This window comes from Lutjanus erythropterus, chromosome 18, assembly GCF_056507025.1.
Source record: "Lutjanus erythropterus isolate fLutEry1 chromosome 18, fLutEry1.hap2, whole genome shotgun sequence".
Lineage (NCBI taxonomy): Eukaryota > Metazoa > Chordata > Actinopteri > Lutjaniformes > Lutjanidae > Lutjanus > Lutjanus erythropterus.
This window is the reverse complement of record NC_139334.1, coordinates 23,910,652-23,936,341: the sequence shown is the minus strand read 5'-3', so window position 1 is coordinate 23,936,341 and position 25,690 is coordinate 23,910,652. Positions and strand designations below refer to the sequence as shown.

At 38.8% G+C, this 25,690-nt stretch overlaps 1 protein-coding gene across 1 annotated transcript in view; it reads right to left on the bottom strand.

Moving 5' to 3' along the window:
* Window positions 1-25,690, bottom strand: part of galnt16 (UDP-N-acetyl-alpha-D-galactosamine:polypeptide N-acetylgalactosaminyltransferase 16) — a 55,823-nt gene that overhangs the window by 16,430 nt on the left and 13,703 nt on the right. Inside the window, exons 2-7 of the mRNA XM_084742245.1 lie at window positions 24,003-24,184; window positions 21,373-21,471; window positions 21,209-21,276; window positions 14,874-14,939; window positions 9,976-10,097; window positions 326-413 (exon numbers count right to left, since the gene is read on the bottom strand). Of these exons, the coding sequence (XP_084598371.1) occupies window positions 326-413; window positions 9,976-10,097; window positions 14,874-14,939; window positions 21,209-21,276; window positions 21,373-21,471; window positions 24,003-24,184 (625 nt within the window). The remainder of the gene's footprint in view (window positions 1-325; window positions 414-9,975; window positions 10,098-14,873; window positions 14,940-21,208; window positions 21,277-21,372; window positions 21,472-24,002; window positions 24,185-25,690) is intronic.

Sequence of the window (25,690 nt, the reverse complement as noted above, 5' to 3'; positions counted from 1 at the left end):
TCAGATCCAGCCGGTAAATTTACAACCACTTTGTCTTGACATCAGTTCTGAAGCTGCCAAGGAGTCAGATGAGAGTATCACGCTCAGTTTGGCTAAACTAAGTCTAACATGCAGATTTTTTTTTTTTTTCAGTTCAAAGTTGTTAAATGAAAACTTTGTATCTTCACTCCCAGACTGACTTAAATCCATTTAGGAATGTCACTCATGTGTTTTGAATTGATCTGGCAGGAATCGTGATGTCATATAATGGTTGTTTTGTGAAACAGGGGTTTTCCAGCTGCGTGTTGTCAGCTGTTACTGAGCATGATTTGTGTTGGGTCCTGACCTCCTCTCAAGTCCGCAGAGGCAGCCAAGTAGGCAAAGTTATCCAGGCTGATGACGTCAATGATGGGGCTGACCACTCGCGTATGGTCCTGTGTGAGGAGGAGGACAGACGGAAAGACACATTATCATTGAGACTGCACTTAAACATGATTGAGCATTTTATTTTTGAACTCTTAAAAGAATATTTATTTGCTGTTTTGTAACTGCCCTGCAATGATGGGAGTAACAATGTTTTATTATAATCCATTACATTTAAGTCACAGAGGTGATATGGTGGAAATATAGTTAACATCAGTCACATTTATCCATGACAGCAGATCCAGATACAGTAATTATCTTTATGTTAAGCGGATTGTCAGTTAAATAGCTTGACATCCTTGTGTTTCTGAGTAATTAAGATGGGAACTTAAAGCTGTTTTTAATGACAGATGAATTGCAGATTAGGGAATCCTGGCACAACTTTAATTACTGCCAAGGTGCATGGAGAAGGGAAATAAGTCTTATAAGAGGTAATAAGAGGTCAAAACTCTTCTAACAGGGGGAATGAAGTAGCTAATCTTGCTGCGAGACGTTTCAATGAAATAAAGCATCGCTTTTCATCCTTGTTTCTCAGAGGCATATCAGTGATTTTAGTCCAGCTAAAGAGGCGGTGATGACAATCTTATCTGGAAATAGAGGGATGCATTTTAAATACTTAAATACTTTTCTGAAACACTTTAATTTAGCCTTAGTAAGCATCTTCCTAAAGGGCTTAAAGGATAGTTTCATCATTTTTTGTTATCTTTAATTTTTATATAATTCTGTAGCTTCGTAGTAGTGAAATCTGAATATTAAAATTTTGGTTGAATTACTTATGTTTTTGCATCAAAATGCTATTTCCCCAAGCCCTTCTAAAAGTGTTTTCCAATGACCCTGTAATAATCGTGGATGACACGTGTATTCATAATAAGTGCAATTTTGACTGCGATTATCAACAACTTCTCTTATGATGTATCTGCAACTGGTTTTTAAACAGATGATTAATGTTTGATATCATATTATAACATTGTTGTAATTATAATACAGTACAGCCCTCATGACATACAAACACATTTATAAACACCTTTAAGCCCATTTGTGAACGTTTTAACCTATATATAAATCTGTTTATACACAGCTACTGATGCTTCATAAGAGAAGGTATAACTGTTTATGGATAAATGAATGGATGAACACTGAAAATATCCTTTATAGTGTGCTATAAACTATTAATTATGAGTTTATATACTGCTTATAAATGGTTGTTAGAATAATCTTGAGTAACTGGGTAATGATTTCTAGAAAGAGACACTGCTGTTGAGTATTTCAAATGTATTTTGGTGCTTTTAGCACCACAAGCTGAGTGCATCTAGTCCCATTATATTGAAGAGAAGGCATCTCTGCAACTCATACCAAAACAATCTAGATGCACAAATAGCATTACAGGTAAGACGATTTGGGGGTAAACTGTCCGTTTAATGATTATGGTATCAACCCACGCTCCTCTTCCCAGTGGACCGGAACAGTACACAGTGCAAATACAAGTATTCCCTTTTTGAGTTGTGTGGTTTTGTTTGTAGTTTGCAATGGGTTTTTTTTTGTTGTTTACTGCTTATGCTGTGCAGAACATAACCACTGTTGAATGTGCCAAACCTCCCTGTTATTCCCACAGATCAAAATGAATTCATGACAAACTCTGAACCATTAAACTACCTCCTGCTGGGGAAGTAACATGAACCATAAAGTAAACACAGTGGAGAGCTGTTTGGTTGGTGATAGTGTGTGCGTGCATGAGTCTGCATCCGTCTGTGCCAACATCGCTGTTTGCCCATAAGGCATCTGTGTGTGTGTGTGTGTGTGTGTAGCTGAACAGCTTAAAATTGGGACAATCCAAATGACTGTTTCCAATTAGAGCTGTCCCTCTCTTTGCTCAGAGCCTGAACCCCTCGTGAACTTTGTGTTCACTGCATCAAAGAGTGCGGGGGAAGAGCGAGTGTGAAATGCCACTTTGCCAGAGAGCAATTTGGAAAGTGATGCTCTCAACGGCTTTCAGCAATAGACAGTTATTGGGCTTTTAATGAGCCTCTGTGATTTGGTAATGCATGAAGAGGCTGCACTTCCAAAATGGATGTCACCGATGATCTCTCAATATCTCTGCCCTCTTTTGTTCTCTCTGAATTTATTACCGTGTCAGAGCGCCAGGATTTTGTCACTTGCATCTGGCTGCTTTTAATGTAGCCGATAGTAGAATTTAAGCTCATTCTGGTGCATTTCTGCTCAATGTGAACGTGTGGAAAAGTGACATGATTTACATGATAATGTGAGCAAAAGTGAAGAGGAAACAGATCATTGAAATATGAACTGCAGAATAAAAAGCTTTATGCACCATGACTGAAAAATCTCTTTGTGCTCACTGGCTTTCATAGTTTCCACATGCCATTTAACATGGGTACACTCTAAAAGTGCTGATTAGAACCATAACTTTTATAAAGATTCCACTTGAAACCCTTTCAGAGGGTTCTACCTAGAACCCAACATAAAGTACTATCTGTGAAAGGTTCCACCCAGAACCCTCTATGAGAGGTTCTATAGAGAACCCTTCTATGGTGAAATGATTCCACCCAGAACCCGTTCTGGGGGCTCTGTCCATCTTTCTATCATCTAAAGGTGTTAACAAGAACAAGAAGTGGGTTCTAATAGGGAATCCTTTTATATTCCAAGAGTTGATGAGCAAAAACTCATCCAAGGGTTCTACCAAGAACACTTATATACTCTGAGAGTTTCATTTAGAACGCATTCAAGGGGTGCAGAACCCACCAAGAGGGATCTAAAAATATATGTAAGGGTTTCATCAATAACCCTCCTGTGTTCCAAGGGTTCTGTGAAAGAACCATATTGTATTCTACAGATTAGACCGATTTAAACAATCTGTGTTACAATTATCAAAGTTTAAACTGAGAAAAATTCTTTAAACAACTGTTTTCACCAATCCTTGAGGTACTCTTTCTTCCGAAAACAGTTCTTTGAATGAAACGGGTTCTTAATGGAACCCATGGTCTTTCCAAGAACCCTTGACAGATAGCCTCAGTCCAGACCTTTCAAATCCACCCACTTCATTGAATTGGCTGTTTCTCTGAAAATGAAGTTGACAATTCAGTCTGATATCAGGCTACTTGGCAAACCATTTCTTCAAAAAAGGGTTCTTCAGAAGCAAATGGTTCAGGGTAGAACCTCAGGTCTTTAGGAAGAACCCTTCTGAACCTCTTATTTCTAAGCGTGTAGATCTTTATTCCTTGACTTCATCGCCCAGTAATGTGATGTAAGTGTCTGAGTAAGAGGCCAACAGAGGACACAGTATCCGCACTTTAATCATGTTCTCTACTCTACATGCTGGTCACTCATTAACTGTGTGAAAATATGTTGTTCTTTGTGATACAGATTAAACTTTTCACTGAACACAAACACAGCAGAAATATTCTCTGTTGATAAGACAATGATGAGCTCCAGGAAACAGTCCACAGTAATGTGAATAATATTGTAACATCAGCTGCAATAAATTAGTGTTGACTTCTTATATATGATCTTATACTCCTGTGAACTGTTGTACATTCCTGCACAAAAATGTGCAGCTCTTTCATTTAAATAACATATTGTCTATTTTCTGTTTATGCTTCATGATTGCAGTACTTGCTTTTTATCTTTCTATTTAGATTTTTCTACTTAGTATACCACTTACACTGATCGCTCAGAGCCTAATTTGATAAAAAAGTGAATAACCCAGTTCACTCAGAGCTCCCTGGTCTTAAAAAATCCTCCAATTAAGACACTGACTAATCTGCCTTTTTTCTTTAGTGTTAACGACTATCATCTTAAGTGATTAAGAGGGAAATCTGGTCAAACAATACACTAAATCACAAGTGTAACAAATTGGCATTGCAAGTGATTAACCAGCTAATTAGCATATTTGAATAGCTACAGGCATTGGCATACTTATTATTTTGACATTTGTATTATACTTGGGTGGGCTGATTTTCTGCTACTTTATATTTCAAATTTAATGCAACACAGGAGGAAATATTTTTCTTTTCCACATGACGTGTAATTGGGACCTACATTTAACTGTCAACTGTCAATGCGTCAAGTGGAAACTTTTCAGCCCTCCAGCATTTCCAATTGGTGTTACTGTGTGCTGCTATGGCAAAGACAACAGGTGTAATGTCAAAATCTGTTTCTGTATCAATATGTGTTCCCCTAACTTTACTCTGTTATGCCTAACCATAACCTACACGTCAACTGTGGAGGGCACTGCTATGGGAAACACTACAGTCAGAGGCTATCTTCGTAAAGAACTTTCAATACCTTTTGGGAAATAAGAGAGAAGACAGAAGCAAGTTCATTGATGAGGTATATTCAAATTGTCACAATTTTATTTTTCATCTGGGAACAGGCAAAAGCTGTAGTAATGATGTGAAGTGCATAGTAATAACATAGTTTGAGTAATGTTATTGCTTCACACCATCAGGAGCTGTTGCCTGACTGGAAGGGAGAAAAGTGTGAAAAAGTGTGATTTTTGGTTATTAATTTAATCTGTGTTTTGGGCTACTGTAGAAAAATGGCGGTGAAACGTGAATGAGGACCCATGCCCCCTGCAGATAAGTTTAAAACACAACGATTTTTATTTTATAAAAACTACCAAAGTTTATATTAAGTAGTTGAATTAAGCTCCACCTTGACAACATTAGAATGCTGCTTTATACATTAATGTATCAGTAATAATGACTTAATAATATACTGCCTGGCCAAATTTAACTAAACAAATGGGTCTGAACCTTCCACTGGATAATTACTGCAGTGGTTAAGGTGTTTCAGCTGACAACAAGTTATTTAATCCTAACTGATGGAGTGAGTAGCTTCTCATTTCTTAAACAACCATGTCAGAAGACATATGCTGTGGTCGTGGAAAAGATGTTACACTGTTTCAGAAGGGTCAAATTATTGGCCTGCATCAAGCAAAGAAAACAAGTGAGGAGATTGATGAAACTACTAAAACTGGGTTAAAACTGTCCAACGCGTTATTAAAACCTGGAAGGACAGTGGGGAACCATCATCTTCCAGGAAGAAATGTGGTTGGAAAAAAACATCTTGAATGATTGTGATCAGAGATCACTTAAACGTTTGGTGAGATCAAATCATAAAAAATCAATAGTAGAACTCACGACTACGTTGAGTAGTGAAACCAAGAGCATTTCAACATGCACAGTGTGAAGAGAACTCAGGGGATTGGGACTAAACAGCTGTGTAGCCTTAAGAAAACCACTTATCAGTGAGGCTAATCAGGAGAAAAAGGCTTCAATTTGCTAGGGAGTATAAAGATTTGGACTCTGGATGAATGGAAAAAGGTCATGTGGTCTGATGAGTCCAGAGTGATGGGGGCATCGGGGTAAGAAGAGAGACAGATGAAGTGAGACTCCCATCATGCCTAGTGCCTACAGTACAAGCCTGTGGGGGCAGTGTTATGATCTGGGGTTGCTGCGGTTGCTCAGGTCAAAGTTCAGCAACATTATGAGCCCAAAAATGATTTCAGCTCACTACCTGAATATATTGAAAGAGCAAGTTTTTCCATCAATGGATTTTTTTCTTCCCTAATGACACGGACATATTCCAAGATGACAGTGCCAGGATTCATCGGGCTCAGATTGTTCAAAGTGTGGTTCAGGGAGCATGAGACATTTTTTTCACACATGGATCGGCCACCACAGAGTCCAGACCTTAACCCCACTGAGAATCTTTGTGATGTGCTGGAGAAGACTTTACACAGCGGTCCGACTCTCCCATCATCAATACAAGATCTTGGCGAAAAAATTAATGCATCTCTGGACAGAAATAAATGTGGTGACATTGCAGAAGCTTTTGAAATAATGGCATGGCGAATGTGTGCTGCCACCATGTTATTATCCTACTAACACTTTCAATGCAGACATTTTACTTGTAACAGATTATTCTTACATTGTGGTGTTGTTACTTTAACTAAACTAAATGACTGCAATATTTCCTCCACATCTGGCTATACGCCCGCCTGACTACAGCACGATTTAATTTCTCTTTTACTTTTTAAATTAGATTTCATGCTAATGTCAGTATCAAAAACAGTTTGGCACCAACTTTTGCTTAATCAGTTATACTGTTTCTGCTTTGTTTCTGAGAAACATCTCTCCGGTAAAATGCTAATTGTTTCTGGTCTATTAAACAAATATGGTTCCCAGTCGACTCCTAAGATAAATATGAGGGGGCAGAGGGATTGCATAATGATCAACAAGAAAGAAGAAAAAACACACTTCTGCAGAAGAATCTATGCATTTTCTTATGAATTACTGGATAATTTTACTTATTCAGGGCTCTAAAACGATCCCCTCCAAAAAATTATTAGCTACTTGGACTAGTGTGTAGGATTTAGTGTCAGATATTATTATAATATTATATGAATGAGGTCAAAAACACAAGCATTCATATTATAAGTTGATTATTAATTAATGAAAACAATAAATACCTGTAAATCTTACACACCAGACCTTTAAGTGTATAACTGCTATGGCAAAATGCACTCAGCACATTACAATTATTCTCCATGGTTTAAAAAATGAAATTACTTCTGAGAAATAAAGTCACCCAAGAGGTATTAAAAAGTCATCCTCAGAGAATGAGCACACTGGACGGAGTGCAGTGATAGCAGAATATACCTTTCACTGAACTTATATCTCTAATCCCCCAACACTTGTGAGCTCATTACTGATACTTCCTCCCTAATTAAATTCAAGCACTTCCAATTGCTGTTTTAAATTAGCAAACGAAAACTGTCATTATGTTGCATTAAAGAACATTGTGAACAGCGATCCTTCATCAGTATTCCTGCTCTCTGAGCCCTTTAGGAACTCAGGGCTGGGTGCAGCTGGACTGAGCAACTGGTGAATTATCAGTGAGGCCGGCGCTCTCGTGAAAGCCAGACTAAAAGATTGTAATGCAAGCTGGATGAGTCACAGCAGCCCAGAGCCAAGGGTGAGCGTACGGAAACACAAACACAATGTGCATACACTCACAATGTGTAGAGTCTTCTGAATAAAACATTGAGGAGTTCTGTACAGCAGCGATTTCTGAATATGTGAGTTGAATATGAATTTTGCTGCATGCAAAATTTTGAACGAGTGTTTGAGTTTGGGTTGTTGTCTGGTGTACTCTCTGAACAAACTGCAACTGTCCTGCCTTCACCGAAGAACTGCTTCCTTTTTATACTGAAAATACACAGGTATATTTCTTTTAAAGGAATAATTCATGAACAACCATTTTGGGAGATTTACTAGCTTGTTTGCTCATATTGTTGCCACTCTCATATCTTTACAGTGAAAACTGAGCTACAGTCAGGTTATCTCAGCTTAGTATTAAGCAGCATAAAGACTGAGCTGAGGGAAACAGTTAGTCAGTGTCTGTCCAGCACTCCTATAGCTTACTAATTATCCAACCCGCTATAGACAAACCTGGCGACACTTTGTGTGTTCCGCCATCTAGAGGCGCTGCCATAATTGCACTGGCATGCCATATTGTCTGTTAATCTGTCGGCGTCGTGTCTAGAGGAGAATCCAAGACTCGCGAAAGCTGCAAGATTTTCTTATAAAGGTGATAAACTGATCACTCTTGCAAATTCTTCCGTGGGTCTAGGGTTACTTTCTTGACAGTCTGCTGCTGTTGCCTGTTGACAGTGACAGCACAGCTAATCAGATTGAGATATACTTCAGGTATGCAAGATTTTCAGGAACAAAGTCCTTTCTGTTCATATTCTTGCCCTGTGGTCTCAGACAGGAGCACCTTTGATGAAGTAAAGGCTTGTATTTTTTGCAAAAATGTGGAACTATTTTTTTTATTTAAATAGGAAAATAAAATAATAAGAGTAGGAAATTCATAACAGAGCTGAATGTTTGAATAAAGCTGTTTTTGCATTTGTTATAATAGAGTCTTATGAATAAATACTATATTGAATGGAGACAGGTGAGACAGATTCCTGTGGATGAAGAAATGAGGTGAATTGGAAGCAGCTCAGTCTGAGTGTCAAACTCCAGTGAGAGCAGACATGAGAGGAGGAGAAATAACTGAGAAAAATAAGGGAAACAGCTCCTGCTACAGAGTCAGTGGGACTGTTTGTGTGTGATGGGAGATGGCAGCGGATTTGGGGGAGCAGCTGTGCTGGTTAGAGCCCAGTCACAGGTTAGTAATGTCAGGGGAGGGAGGAGACAGCCAGCAAACAGCCTATTACTCATTAGCGATGAAGGGATGAAGATCTCTGTTTCCACAGCTACATCTCTCTCCTTATCAAAAACACCAGACACTCATGCCTCAGTGAGTGCACACATTCATCTTTGCAGAGGCTCTCATGCCTCTGAATCATATATTTACATGCTGTGTGCGCTTTGCCTGTATGAATTTGTGAAACTGATACAAAAAAGCACTCTGGGACAGAATCAGCGAGGGCTCACAGCCAAAATGCCCTTGAAGGTTTGCATGAAAATACCAGTGAAATTAAAAAATGAGTAAAAAAAAAATCCCCCTGATAATGAGAAGAGGCTGGTTTTGCATTTCATCCTGTTCACATTCTGAATTGCGACATGTTCATGCGTGGATGTGATGGCAGTGTCCCTGGTGGGCTGCATAATTTAATTTGCTGGATGCGGTGAATGGAGAATGGTGAATCTTCTCGCTGCATCAAAAAAGACTGTTTTTGATCAGAAAAGAACCCAGCGTGCAGCCTGAAGCAAAAGCTAACACTGCCACCACCGTGCACAATATAAACCACTGCAGCAACACAAAACAGACCGGCTCATCGTGAAACACTCCACAGTGAAGTGGAAAAGGGATTGGTTTGGAAAATGGCACCATGCTCTTTCCAGCAGTGGCAGAGTGGAGTGTGACATCTGGTATAGAATGACTTAAATCTCAGCTGAACAAATTGAGTGTTTATTTAACTACATGCAATGCCAATGTGTTACACACAGCCAATAAAATCTACCCTGAAATGGAGCAAAAATCCCCTGGGGTGTTACATCACAGAGGCAGAAATGCAAATGTTCCACCTTCAAAATGGATGCATGTGTCTGCACAAGGTGGGCTCAAGGGGTGGACAGGGGTCACAACCATGTTCAACCCAGTGCCCTCTTGGATGTCCCTATGCAAAACATGATAAAGTGCCCTCTACAGTGCACATCCAATGGACAAAACATGATAAAATGCCCTCTGGAATGGCCTTCCACTGGAAAAAATGTGAAGTGCCCTCTAAAGTGCACAACCAGTCGACAAAAAATAATAAAGAGCCCCTCTGGAGTGGCCCACTGTCCAAGAAAACATGATAAAGTGCCCTTTAGGGTGCCCTTCCAGTGGAGAAAATGCCCTCTAAAGTGCTGTGTCAACGGACAAAATGTGCATGACAACTTTTGGAACACTAGTGACCCTTTTATTTTTTTTCACCCCTGCCCCTCAGACAACCTGAGTCTGCAACTGTGTTGTGTGTGTGTGTGTGTGCTGCATGTATTAAGTGTCTAATTGGAGAGTGTGAATGATGGCAGTCTGTGTTGCCTGCCTGTGGGTCTGTACCTCCTTGACTCTCTGGATCATCGGCTGCAGCCAATCAGTGTTGACCTCGCAGTGGCTGTCCAAGAAGGTCAAGATGGAGGCCGAGGCCGTGTTGGCTCCCCGCACACGTGATCGGATCAGACCTGAGGGGAGCACAGGGAAGAAATGACATTGAAGTCTGCAAAAGGTCAAATATCTACAATTTGATTAAACTGGATGCTGCTTCACTGCACGTCGGGATGTTTTTGATGCTCGGTGTTGCTTTGGGACAGCTGGCAAGAAACTAAAGCACACTGTGGGTCACTGTTAAAGATGCATTCCACTGATTTAACATGTTGTAGTTAATTTATTTGTCACAATATCTTCTCCTCTGCCTGTTAACAGAAGTATAATGTTGTCTGTAGGTCTGTAAAAGCTTTGTCAAGTAAGAAAAGAAACTTACTGATTGTGAAACTCTGGCTCATTGTGTCTTAATCTAAAATGAAGATTATTCACACTTTTATTTAATCTTGTCTCAACTATTCAATCAACTCCATCTTCGCCTGCCTTAGTATAACATTCCCGGACTGCTGACATGTGGTCCAAAATAATGATACTTATCTGTTTAGCATCTTGCATCATCTTCCCAACTGACTTGACAATGCTCTGTTGCTGCCTTTATGGGGTCTGTAAATTTTAGGCATCACATCACTGGTTTAAAAACATCTGGCTAAAGGACTGCAGTTGTAAATTACACAGCTGGCTAACACTAGCACATTCACAAAAATGTCAATTAATGGTCCAACACTAAATGACTGGAGTCTGTTTTAAAAGAAAAAACTAATTTGCTTTCCATCAGTACCATGCAACATATGGACAGGCGTGAACGTGTTGCATCCTGTATGGTATGCATGTATAGGTAGAGGGAATAATTGTCAAAGTGTAGTCAGTTTTTCCAGACAGCTGCATTGCATTCTGGTCTAATCAGGAGACTGCTGACAGTCTCTCTCTGCCTCTCCAGTGGATTTTATCCCTGTTTTATTATTGAACAAAATAAAACTGAAAGAAGCTGTTGATCTTTGATTGCAAGTGACTCACAGCATGTTTACAAGGGATGTTTTTAAAACAGCTAAAGACATCTCCGCTGTCAGACTCCATTTAAACAGCATTCAAAAAGGTTTTCACGGTTCATATTGTCTCTGTTTCATAGAAAAATATACAAACAAACAACAGAGTGGGTGAGAAATGCACGTCACGTCTCCGTTTTTTAAATAAGTTGCAATTTTCTTTTTAAGTTCTGAACAATTTGAAGCCCTTTGCTCATGAAGATTTTCTTTCTTCTTTGTCTGTGGGAAATTTACATTTGACTTTTAGCTTGAAAAGCTTCTACAGAACAAACAGCCTTTTGAAATGAAACCGCTTAATTGGATTAGTCTGAAGTAGATACCAGAATGTGTCTCCCTTTTTGCCCTAACAACCACTCTAAACTGCTTGTAAAAGAAAAGAAGAAGAAGAAAATCTATTTTTAAGGACACCAAGTTAAGAACAGAATCGCTACAGGCAGGCAGAAGTGGCACTGACAGTGTCGTTTTTCATCAAAAGTGCAATCACAGTGATTTGCATTTAATACAGAGGACTGTGGAGGAGGTTAATTGTCTTTTTTTCTACAGCATCTACAGTTAATTAAATGGATGCATCTCATCATCTAAATTGTTTTGTTCCAAAGTCAAAGATCATTAAAATACCAGAAACTTGTGAAACAGTTTGTGAGCTAATTTAAAAGAGGACAAAAGGCAGCCCTGGAGTCTACCTTTCAGATGATTATTTGTGCCTGATTTGTATTAAACTTGATGCATCATGGGAAGGTCATGTTTCTCAGACTCATTTAGAGGATTAATTACAGCCTCTTCTTTTTGTGCCCTACTTGAACACCTCACAGGATCAGCACGGATGAAAATATATTTGTACTACATAGAAATATGAGTCATAGGGAAGCAGTGATTATTGTCTACATCTTGTTTTAAACTTGCAGAGATGCAGCTCTGTCTCAGACAGCCTTAAAGAGATAGTAAGGATTTTTTAAACTTGTATGAGGTACCTCCATAGTTAGCGTCTTTCTTCTCTTGTGTTTGTTTCCTTCTTGTGTTCTGCATTTCATTTGTGTTGGTTGTAAAGCACTTGGATCAACTCTATTCTGTGTGAATAAATAAAGTTAATAAAGTTGAGTTGAGTGTATTACCTACAGCAGATAGTGGTTGCCAAGTTAGCTCACACGCCACATCACGACACACTAGCTGGGTGTGTCTGATAAATTGTGTTAGTGGTTATTGCTTCCATGTTGGTTTCGTTTTGTAGTTATTACAGCATGTGGGGTTGTATGAGGTTCTTATCCATAGCCAGTGTATTAAGGACAGCAGATCATCCAGTTTGGAGAAGCAGTACTGGTGTAGAAAACTAAGCAATGTACTGCTGTGGAAAGGATCAGCAGCAAAATGTATTTCTGCCTAAAAAAATTAACCTTAGTTTAGAAGTATGCTATATTTAGAATATTTTCACCACTTTGCCTTGACATTAGACAGCTTTTTCAGATGGGAAATGGCCGTTATATAAGCCAAATACTGAGAAAATATTCCAAATATAGTGTACACTTAAACTGCTGTTTCTACTGTAGATAATAGACTGACTATGTAAGTATCTCCTACAACTTCAAAGAATCCAAACTACCTCTTCAATCTTTCATACATAAGACGGTGCAAGGTGCTTCAAATAGAATCACAAAACAAATAAGATTTAAAATAAAAGAATGTTTGTTGGTCTATTCCATAATTGTCATCTATCACAACAAAAGCCTCCTCATGCTTTTTTTTTTTTAAATGTTTGTACATTTAATGTTCTGGTGCTTGACACATTAAAGGAGAAAAAGTCAACGATGCCTGAAGGCGTGACACCATTAAGAGCTGTGTGAAATCTTAAAATCAATTCTTAATATCACAGGGACAGGGACAGTGATAAAAACATCTGAATTTTATGGGTGATCCAGTTATAAAGAAATAGTGATTCTTGCACAATTTTACCTGATAGAAGCTAACAAAATTAATAAACTTAATGGGTTATTCTGTGACATGGGTTTGGAGGCAATTTTAAAGTAACTTGAGCTCACTCTGGCTCGAGTAACTCGGATGCCAGTCGGGGACCGCTGGCCTAAATCCAATCTGCTTGTGTTTTGTCAGCATGTGGTTCATAAGCCCAAATGAAGTCTAACGTGTGCAGTGAGAGCAGCAAACCAGGCAGCAACCTGACTAAGAGGGATTATTGTTAGACATCCAAAGAAATAAACAGCTCTGCTTCTTTTGGCTTTTTGTTTGGCTGAACCTTCTTGTTTTGTGGATCGAGGATTTCATCTAATACAGGGATTAATTTAATTCAACTCAGAAAACTGTGGGTGATCTTGGATGTTTTTCTACTTTTTCTTTTTTTTACATTTTGTGGTTTTTAATACAGGGAAGAAATGGAAAAACTGACAGACACTTTGTAGAGTCGATATCAAAATTATTTTCTTATCAGGTTTGTGCACCTGTCAAAAGCAACAAATCTAAATGGACTACTTTACTTAATAGAAAAAATACCAGTCACTTTTTCTACACTTTCATTTGTATTTCTATTGTTGCTCTTCTCTCTTTCTTTGATGGGCTGCTCCTTTGTCTTATTGATGTAGACTTCGGTTGTTTTGTGTTGATTTAGGCTCTGATATACAGGCGACACAGTCTGAAAACTAAACAATTTTAAGTCAATTATCAAGCAGATATTCTCTTGTTCTGCTTCGCAAATGTGACAGTTTTCTGCTTTTCTCTTTATACATTTTATATTTAGGGTTTTACTCAACAGAATGGGCTAATTGAAGATATCACCTTGGGCTCTGAATTTGCAATTTTATCCTTATGGATTATCTTTGTAAACCGCCCACTAATAATTAGTCACTCTGATATTATTTAATTACTTTGTGTACTTGTATATTAGGATGTCTGCTAGTGTGTGCAATCTTATCCTTTGTCTTTTGTTTTTCCGCTCTCTCTGTATTTCCCATCCTTTTAACATTTCTTTCCTTTTTATTGGATTACAGTATGCACCAGAGAGTGCCCTGATCAAGCTCTTCTGTGGGTTTTTTGCACATCTTCTTTACAATTTGTTTTTTATGTATATATTAATTTGTGTCTTTTGTACGTTTAAACAAATTAAACTGTGCTAAAACCGTATTTATTTGTCTTTTTTTTGTCCTGTTTTTATTTAATGTCATTTACTTTTACTTTATTATTATTTATCTATTTGATGGTTGAGTTCATGATCCTCCACATTGTTTTTAAATGTAGTTCTAATGCATTTCTTTGCCTTCTGTCAAATGGTTTGAATTGCCTTTGTGCTGTAATAATATATATATTTTTTTAATTTAAAGGAATTATTCAGATTATTTGAAGTGAGGTAGTCAGCTGGAGAAGCAGCAGGTATACCAAAGCAGGAAGCTAAGCGATGGGTTTGTTCAGATTCACCAATGTCATAGTCATGGTCATAGTCAATGGTTGCTTCGACAAGAGTGATAATAGACTCACTGACAGCAAGGTAAAGCGTTGCAAATATTCTAAATATAGGGTACACTTAAACTAATATTGATTTTTTGCTGCTGACTCTGTCCACAGCAGTGCATACCCTAGCTTACTCCTGCTGCTTCTCCATAGATAAGTACTATATGGCTATAGATAAGTACCTCAAACAACCACACTTCAAACAATGTGAACTATCCCTTTTAAACACGATGTGTAACAGTTACGCCTTCATGTTGGATTGCTTAAAAAACATACCACGTACAGCGGCTTTAATCCCAGTCTCTTTTCCATTAAGCCAATTTGTGCCCCCCCCTCCATCTCCTCCCATTGCTCCACACTCACCCTCTCTCCTGCCGTTCCTCAGGCAGCGCACTTTGGGGATCTGAGAGAGCAGCTGGCAGTCCTCAGCTGGAGGAGGAGAGCAGAGGAGATGGGATGTTATGGTGGAAACGGAACACACACAGAGAAAAACATACCTCCTCATCAGCTCGTCTCACACTCTGTCACTCACCAGCCCACAAACACACCACGCTGGCTGCCACACGTGCACAGGGTTTAGTGCACTTAGACGTGGGGAGATAGTTACATAGATGTACACCTTCAGAACAACATGACCCCAAACACATCACATTCAAACACAAAATCTGTCAGTGCTCCATCACAGTCCTGCGAATGATCAGAAACACATAAACACAAAAAGCACTGAGTGACTGAGGGCTCAAACAAAAGAGCTTCATTTCACTGGATAATCAAATTCAAAATCCTTTTCCCATAAACAAATCCAGCGAGCAGCCCATTCCCATCACCCCCTCCCTTTTTCTACATGAGCAATCTCTGGCACAGACTTTTGTTGATGCGTACGGATGGACAGCATTACAAACAACATGCAAACACAGGTACACACACACACACACACACCTGTGAGAGGATTAGCATTAGCAGCAGAGAGTGAGTGTGATCTTGCTGAGGGGATTGTGGGTGGATCAGGCAGACCCCCTCCTCAGCAGACATACAGCCGTACGCTGACAGAAACAAGCGTGACAAGTTGTAACCCTTCTTGATTAAATTTGCTGTGTACAAACCTGTTTGTTTGCATTTAAGCTGTCGAACCACAGGGGACGTGTGTGTGAGAGTGTATTAGTGCTTTAGTGTTGCTCATAAGGACGGGACAGCTGGCGTGTGTGTGTGTGTGTGTGTGTGTGTGTGGAGTGAAGAGGAGGGGGGCTTTAACCGCTCAGGGAAAAAGAGCAAAAAGTCACAGATCACACCCACTGAGCAGATGTTGTATACTTTTAGCCAGATTGTGTGTGCATGTGTGTGTGTGTATGAATTACACAGTCACATGCATGTCATTTTTATCCATGTTTTGAATATGAAGTGCGCTCATGGCGGAAAAATCACTAAATGGGGTATCATTTTAAATGCCAGACTTCATACACAGACTCCGTAATGCCAATCCAATCCGGTAATGCAGTGCACAATGGAAACTAGAGGAGGACACTCAGTAGAGTGCAGATCTCTACAGGCAACAGATGGTGAAGCACCTACTGCAATGCCACCAAAACTGCCATATGCAACCAACGGAGCTTTGCAAATTTTTGAACAAAGTTTGTTTAGTATAGTCTCAATTTTCTTTAAGGTGCATAGAGTGTAAAGGTATTGTTCTGAGTTCACCTTACTGTATAAACATAAATGGAGTGATGAGTCTAAACTTCTTAATTTAAACATGTATTAGGTAATTGTTTAGATCATTTCATTATTCATTTAAAACATTACAAGCAACCGCTGCTTTACAACAATATAGATATCTACATTTTGAGAGGAACTCACAAAAGCTGAAATTCAAAATAATTTACACTTGATGTTGCCTATTCAAAGGTCAGAGCCTGAATGTTCCAGTGTCTATTTAGAAGATCCCTCAATAACTGTACGTAATACAATTATAAATGTGCACAAAACTTTAGGCTGAGGGGTCGAGTGGTGTCTGAGATTAGCTAAAGACAAACTTCATCCCAGTTGGTCTCACACACGTACATATTAACTTCTCCCAGCTGATGAAAACTAAAACAAACAAAGTAATAGATATAATGTATACAAAAAATGGGGAAAATTGACTTCTGTGTGTGAATTTGCAAAATTAAAGATCAGCATTAGTGATCTAAAGTTAGAGTTGGACTCAAGTAAGTCAAGTAAGTCATACCACACTGTGATTTCGTGTCAGTACAACTTTGTAAATGCCGTTAATTTCTTGTACACTCACTGCCAGTTAAAAACAGCTCACAGTGTTTACTGGGTTGTATTTTCATCTTGATACTATTCGAGTCACATGCTATTGTCTGAACTCGCAGCAAAGATCACTGTCCTTGATCGAGGACGGTGTCCTTATGATTAAGGAAAGCCTTAATAGGATTACTCTCAGTCAGGACGATCCCTCCGTCTGCTGCTGACCGACATCCCTCACCACCAACTCCTCCATCCGTCTGACCAATAAGCTCACACTCTCACTGCCTTATCTGACTGCTGCGCTCCTGACTTAAATATGTAATAATGACCCATGCACCGTACATTATCATGTGACTTATTATACAGCTACTTACTAAAAAAAATCAATAATTTGACATAAAATAATAATTTAAAGTCCTTTAGACCCCTCCAGAGTCTATGATCAGAACTGTGTCCATAGCAACGCTCTGTTATTCATAAAACATGATCAATTTCTAGAACAGTCCAGTGAAACAACAAAATATATTGTATTAAGTTGGTGTAAATTCAGACATTGCAAAACATGGGAAAATAAAAAAGTTCAGCAACAGCAATTCAGTATGTTTTAGTAATTTGGGTGAAGAGAAGTTTCTCACCACTAAGATGTACGGGGTGTACTTTTTCAGCTGAAGTGTGTGATTATCACTCATACAGAAGAAGAGTTATGCTGTTAAAGTGTTTGTCTGCTCTGACAGTATTGCATCCAGATGGTAAAATTAGGGATTTACTTTAAAAACAAGCCAGTCATTGAAAAAACAGTCTTTGAAATCTTTTACAGAGAATCTAATTTAGTAAAATTAACATTTGTTTACGCCTGACAGTGTGGGAATCCCTTCTCACTTAAATCAAGGAGTTTTTAACTGGTAATGAAAATAATTCTTAGTGCCTGCCACTGGGTCCTGTTCCCTGCAAAATCAGACAAAATTATTTGAGGCTTGGAGACCTAAAGAGCCTTTGTTTACAATTTTCCAGGCGAAAGTTTCACAGTGAGTAGTATTTTAAGCTCTATTCAGATCAAATCAGGCGTTGCCGAGTTGTGCAGCAGTGTGGGTGTGTTTATTTGTGCTTATAGCAAAACCACTTTGAAAAATTAAGAAAATAACATTTTCATTTTCTGATTCACCAGCTACCTCACTACCACCGCCCCACTCCTCATTCAGTCGCCTGCCTGCTCTCTCTCTCAAACAAACAAATGGATAAAAACAAAAAAAATGTGTCTTGATGTCCCTATTTTGTAGCTTTTAGTGCAACCAGGCCCAGATGGAGAAGCTGGAAATAAACCAAGCAAGGCCACAACTAGGAGTAACATTGGCTGGTCCATGAGCTCTACCTGCAAAGCACCAGTTTCAGAGATATATAGAACCCTAGAGATTGCTAGGGGTCATTTTATATAAATATCGTCATAAGAGGGTGTATGCGTAGTGTCTTTGTGGACATCCGCATACCCCAATCTTGCACGTCAACAAAATCAGGCAGGCAAAATGCTCTGCTTGTGAAATGCTGTTGATGGGGCTTGAAGCTATGCGTCACAGGCCAGACATGCCCAGAGGAATCAAGGTGTAAAGCTGGCTGTGGAGCAGTCTTCTGCTTATGTGATCAGTTTGTGTTTCTTGAAAAGTTTGTCTGTTTCAATTCCGTTCTGCTGTGTTTTTTGTTGTTGTTGTTTTTTTTCCAGCATGCCCTGTAGCCCCTACTGCCACAGCCTAAATACGCTAAGTACATCCTTAATACACAAAGCATTAAAAATGGAGCAGAGCTTGCACCTCACTGCATGTGTGAACTCAAAGAAAATAATCCATGTTCACTTAACATCATGCAGTGATTTGGGGTTTTAGGGAAAATTCTCGACCACCTGCCTTTAACCCACAACTAAAACAGCAGTTTTATTTTCCTTTTCTTAGTAGGGATCACTGAGACTTTTAATTAAACACAGCATTAGAAAGTGGCAACACAGGGAGACCACAGAGGAGAGCTGGAAGAAACAAAATAGTCAGCTAATGGGAGGCTTATTGGTTCACAGTCAGACTGAGTCAAAAGCCACAAACCAGCGGTTCCACATGATTATTGATGCTGAAAATCCTAAACAAGGCGGAGGTTAAACATCTTGCTCAAGGACAATAAACAGTTATGAGACAGTTTCCACTCTGACCTCGTGGTGTGTCCAGTTCAGGTGGACTAGCTGCAGCAGAGGGAGAATAAACAAGGCATTATAGTAAGCTAATAGAGCTCCTGCTGCTACCGTCGCTGAGACACTACTCTTTAGATGTCTGGCCAGCTCTGACACCTCTGAGTGTGCCTCTGTGTGTGTGTATGTGCGTGCACTGAGAGTGTGTGTGTGTGTGTGTGTGTGTGTGTGTGTGCTTGCAGTGAATGTAGGTCACTGTGCTGTTCCCACAGACACAAGATGCATGTGGTGGTAATTACAGAAAGCACTGTGGACAGTGTGAAGCATGAGCTCATGCTGACGAAGGGGAATAATTACAAAAATATGGTTATCTTCTTATTTCACAGTTACATAAAAAATATAACCCGCATTTTAGGCTGCTATTAACTGATGTTATTTCTAAATATCAGGGTCAATTAGACAAATAATTCTTCAATTTCTCATGGTGGCAGCAGCTCTAGCCCTAATTTTTGCTGCTGCCTTGTTGTTAAAATATTTTCATCCCTCTGCAGCATCACCGATAAGTTACATAAACCCTCAGGATGCTCTCACCTCCGACTCAGTGTCTGATTTTCTGTGATATGAGACGTCAGTGTGACACAGCTTCAAAGCCACTTCTGTCTCTTGACATTATTATCCGCCACCTACATTTGCCTATTATTTGGCTTCCTCGTTTGCTGGGACATTCCTTTGACATTTGCATCACGCATATTCAGAGCAGATGGCAGAAAGAAAACAGCTCAACACCTGGTACCCAGGGCTGCAGCCAGGACTTTACAAATACAGAAATTACAGGTGCAAAATCCCTCTTTTGACAAACCACCTGTCTGTCAAATTGTGAAACATTTAATTTATTATTTTTTCAAAACTGTTCTGTTACACACTCTGAAAACGTGTCTTCTTACACAATGGTCTAAAAACTGTTTCATAGCCTTCTCCGAAGTGCCAGGGTTACAAGTAATTCTAAAAGAGACACTCTAAATTCATTCATTTTGTTCTATTCAATTATATTTCTCTGGCTACAAACAAGATATAGAGCTAAAAAAAAGAATAAATAATTTAAAAATAAATAAAATTATAATAATAATAAAAGATAATTGGCCTCATACAAGAACATTTTCATATTCTTATCTTAAATTTCTCTTGCTTTTTTATTCAACTGTGCGTATTTAAGTGCACATGTATGAAACTTGTAAATGTTCATTCATGAAAATGGCATCAAACGGTAAAAAGAAGAATTTTACGAATCTGGACATTGATGTTCTGCTTTCAGGGATTCATAAAAGAAAATCTGTCATTTTAAGAGCGTCGGCAGTGGAATTAGACCTGGTAAAGCCAAGAATGGGATAAACAAGTGCTGTTAATGTTGTGTTACCTGAAGGTCATATTGTCACTGAAGTAAAGAGGAAATGTCTGAAATATGAAAACATCTCGCCACCGCAAGGGGCAACTGATGACTGTAACAGGGGGAGGGGGTCAAGAGGGAAGAGGACAGAATAAGTGAGGACATTGCCCTGGACACCAATTTCGTAAGTCTCTACTCACTCACGAGATAAATATCTGACAACTTAACCACTAAATGCTCTGCTGTGTTCACCTGCTGGACGCTAACTTCCTGTCTGCTGTTTGGTGTTGTGCCAGTCACTTTTCAAGCTTTAGTCTGTGAATGTAACACAGTGATATCAAAATACATCTACAGTCTCTTTAGCTGTGCACTCCAACATGTTTGTGAGAAACCCTTGCTTCTCTCGAGAAACTGAAAACGAGGTCACTTTCACCTGAACCTGGTCAGGAGCTTTTTCTAAGTCCTTAAGCCATAATGACCTTTAATAAAGCAGCTCAGAACAAAGCTTCATACTCTATTTTCATTTTCTCTTTTCTCCCTCCATTCTCCCATCTGTCCATCCTTCTCTTTGATGAAGGTTTCTGTCACCTGCTTTTTTGCAAGTTTAAGTAAGTTTTTTTTTTTGCTCAGACCCACTGCCTGCAGATGCTGATCAGAACAGTGAGAGTCAACCAAAACAGTAAAGTTGGAGGCTGTAAACCAGTACAATGAAGTAAAAGGTGCTATGATGCTCAGCAAAGCCAAGGGGAAATACACAGCTATAAAAAGCTAACATATGTAATTTCTGTAATTGTTAAACTCCAGATTTCTTCCAGAAACAACACAGACAACAAAAACCTCAGTGTGTTGAATGTCAGCTACACCTTAACCACAACTTTCAGCAGCATTAATAAAGCAGGAACTCACGGTCAGTGCTGAAGTCATCTATCAGGATTATCTCTTGAATCAGAGATGGAGGACTTCTCATCAGGACACTGAGAGACAAAAAAAAAACAGAGAGATGGAGATCAGAAAACACAAGTTGCGTCATTGTTCTGTCTCATCAGGCCACCTGTGTTGTACCTCGTTACCTTTTGATGGTGCGAAGGAGAGTGGAGCGAGCCTCATTGTGGAAAGTGATGATGATGCTCGTGGAGGGCAGGTCTGTGTCATAATTCAGAGAAGCACACCTGCAGAGAGAAGAGTTTATCACAGAGTCAGAGCAGGTTTAACTTCTGTTTCTTTAGAAATCATGTGTGTGTGTTAAATGGTATGGCACACGCTGTAAACACACAGCATTCTGGGCAGCTGTGATATGCAGTGGTGCCCTGTGGAGTTGCCTCAGCATTGTTGCCGTAGTGACATGGAAATAGCCAGTTACCAGGCAACAATTTCACAGGATTTCTGACCCTCTGCTTGAAATCTGGTACCTGTTGCTGGGAGCTTTAAGCTCAGGTCCGAAGACATGAAGATGAAATCTCACACAGCACTGATTCTGTTTGTTTGGTTTTTAAAGCAAAAAGAAAAAAAACAAACATTTGTTTCATTCATTCAATTTTCATTTTAACTCAGAAATAAGTTGAGGTAAACCTTATTTATAATGTAGCTGAGTAAAAAATAAATAAAAGCTCCTAGACACAAAGAAATTGAATTAAGGTGGTGATAGCAAGAGTAAGTAAGCAAAACAATAATAAAAAAAAACAGTAAAACATTAATGCTAAATAAAAATACAGCAAACAATTAAATTAAGACAAAAAGGATCTGGAAGTGTAATGTGACAAAGTTAAAGGTTTAAATTGCCCTTTGGCTAAAAATGAGGGAAGCTTTAGATTGTTCTACATGTTATTCCATGTTACGGGTGCACAATGAGAAAACATGGATTCAACAAGGGCCCAGAGCATCGTTTTTTGCTTCATAGTAAAGAAAAATTAAGACTATAAACTGACTACACTGAGGAGTTATTATTTGTGTGATGATGATGATGATGATGATGATTTGCTTAATGCAGTAATTGTATACTGGTACATACATGGGTCAAGATATGTTCACAATGTTAAGGAAGATTTGTGGAGCCTTCATAGATGCCTCCACTCAAATGTGATCTCGATATTTTTAGGCTGATATAGGAACTGATATTTGAGCTAGTTAATTTTTGTAACTGTGAACTTAGTTCAAAATTCACAATTGTAGTTCATTTTAATCCGTGTGAACTGAACTTTGAGCTAGTTCTCTTTAAGAATGAATCTGCACAACACTGTAATTGGGAGTAAAGTTATAACCATGGTCTTTGAAGCTTCAATTTTTTTTATATATTATTTTATTTCTCAGTGTTCCTTTTACTTAATTCTACTGACTGTCATTTATCTTTTTAAACATTTAATTGTTTTATTGTTGTGCTTTTACTCCTGCATTTTTTTTAATTTATTTGCATTTTGTTTTTACTTGTTTCTGTCTGTTGTGAAGCACTTTGGACTGCATGTGTGTATAAAAGGTGCCATATTAATAAATCTGAGTTGAGTTGAGTTATTTGGCTCTGCTTATGACTCACTTAAATTTGTTCTAGTTACTTTATTTCGCAATGTTTTACAGGCTGTTACGGTAAAAGAGCATGCATATTGAGCCAACCTGCCCTGCCTGTATAAATACAGGTTAAATTAAAAAAATGATAGATTGCCAGTCTGCTACATTTGTCAGCTACACTATAAATGAAGTCTCTCAATCTTTTATATGCAAGTTTTCTAAAGCAATATGAGATGTGTGACCAAGATCCAAAGACACCAAATGTGCAGCTAAAAAAAAGCACGATCATTTCCTATTTAAAGATTCACAATATTATGCCCAACACAGACAGACTGCATCAACAAAGAGTAACAAGCTGAAGATAACCAAAAAGAACTTGAGGGACAAACTGTGCATACTTGTTTCTGAGACCTTTTTGTTTCTTTTGGCCTGCCTCGGTTGATGGAGTTTCTCTAAATAAACTTGACCTTCATTGAAAGTTTGTTTTGTGAAGCTGCTGTGGCCAAGGTCAATAATGAACCTTCAAACTCAATTTTTTTGTTTACTCTGTATTAGGATGACCTCGTGGCTGGTGCACTGAATACCTAAAAAGGCTCAAATGATTAAAAAACACTTCCTGCTAAAAGGTCTACAAATTTGAAGTGATTATTATTGCTTGCTATAAGTGACATTTCTTGCAAGCAATGCTACAAGAGCAGTCTTATTATGTTGGGTTCTAGTTTAAAGCATTCAAAATCCTCTTATAGGTATATTTCAGACCTTTTGTTGGGCTTATTTTTGGCAAAAAAAAGTGTTAAAAAGCCACACAAAGTCAGATGAAGAAACATCACATACTGTACTTTCAGTTATTGTTAGAGTCTGAAGTCCGTGTCTTTATCCAAATCCCTCAAAAATGGATCCCAAATGTTTTTGCATTTTTCACCAAAGACACTTCTATTATAACATTTTTTCTCAAGGCGTGGCAATGAAGTCATTTCATCATCCACTGTTTGAAAACAGACAGAGACACAGATTCACAGTTCTTCAACATAAGCCCCTTGGTATCTGTATCTGGACATCAAAGTCTACCCTGTGTCTTTCAGTGCTCAAGATCAGATTTTTGTCCAAATCCACGTGCAGCTCAAGTAAGATTAGTCCTGGATCTCCTTGTGCAGATCAAGCGGTCAAACTCCACCTGGTCTGAGGTGTTAACTCTGCTCACCTGTAGTGTCGGGTGTCTCTGATGGCTCGCTCGCTGCCCAGCCGGTCGCTCTCCTGCAGGTTGAAGGCGTGGTCTCTGTACGGGTCGTCACCTGGCTTCAGCTGCTTGCCGGCCAGGTAGGCCTTCTCATCGAGGGTGCCGAGGAGCTGGCTCTGCTGCTCCAGCCGCGGGGACTGCGTAACCTACGGGGGACACAACGAGGTGTTTTTACAAGCTCACATCAGCCAGAAAAACAAGGGTAAACATTAAAGCAAAGTAGAAATATAGCCAGCGAAAGAATAAATTATAAAACTGAGGGTTTTAAATGACATGAAACACAAAAGCACAAGTTGTTTTTGGTGTCAACACTCCACTCCTTCGCTGCCATCTCTTCTGTCAACAAACAATTCTTCTGTCGCAGCTGTTATTACAGAAATGGCTGCATGCCACATCTACCAACATGATCATAAAGGAAATGTCTGGTTTGTTGTTTTCAAACGTCAAATGTGTTATATATTTTTCAGGAAAAAAAGACAGCATTTCATTTTTCAGATCCCACTGTTGGTTTCAATAACTTTCATAAACCTTCGGGCCAAAAATCTTTTCTCAGCATATAAAAGAGCAACTGAAGTTTGAATGAGACAGGAACAAAAATATTGTTTTTGTTGATGTTTGATGATTTCCCATGAAAACTGTTGAAACTGATGTTCCAGGACATGGCTTCATTCATTCACAGTGCCACATGTATTGTCTGTAAAATGATAATTTTGGTGGAAACAACACCAACACACTGAAATGTCATTCTACTAGGGCTGTAATCAAGATTTTATAAAAAAAATTGCAATATGGCTTTCTCATCATTTTAAAATGTTTTTCAACCGAAATTAGAATAGTGATGTAAAAATTATCATCAATTATCATCATCTCTAATTTTGCAAATCATATCACAATTCTAGTATCAGTCAAAATAATTGCAATTTGATATTTTGTTTAAAATCATTCAGCCCTACTTTCTATGGAACATTGGCTTAAATTCCAGGGAAGACATGTATTTGACACTCTACGCACAAGTGCCCCCGCTACCCAACCGGGCAGCACATCCGTTAACAGCAGTAAATATCCTGTTATAATAATATTAGTGCCAAACAGGCAGACTGAGCCAAACATGTACTCGTCAAAGGAAACCTAAAAGAAAATGAATGCTGTGCAAATATTTAGGGATGGGAAGAACCGCTTTCAGTTGAGAATCTCTTCCAAATTAAACAGCAGTTAAACAGCTGAGCTTTTTTCACATGAAGGCCTTTTTTCTACTCTGTTCAGACTCAGAGATAATACAACAGTTGTGTTGACACTGAAAACCTGTGTAGGCCTACTTTAATTCTACAGAGAAAATTGAACAGGAATCCATAAAAAAAAATCACACCAATAGGCAGGATTGATAACTGCATACACACAGTTGACTATTGGGAGCAATGTTGCACTCAGTGTCTTGCTCAAGTACACTTTGATGTGGACAGGAGGAGCTGGGAATAAAAAAAACAACAACCCAGAGATCAATAGACAACTCACTCTTCCTCCAGAGGCTCAGCAGCTCAGAGTAAGACAAAAACAGTTCCACCTCTGTATCAGGTAATGCCTGAAAAGCCTAAAAGCCACATGTAACAAGTCCTCTGCCGTGGCCCTGCCATGCAATCCTGCTGCAACACTGC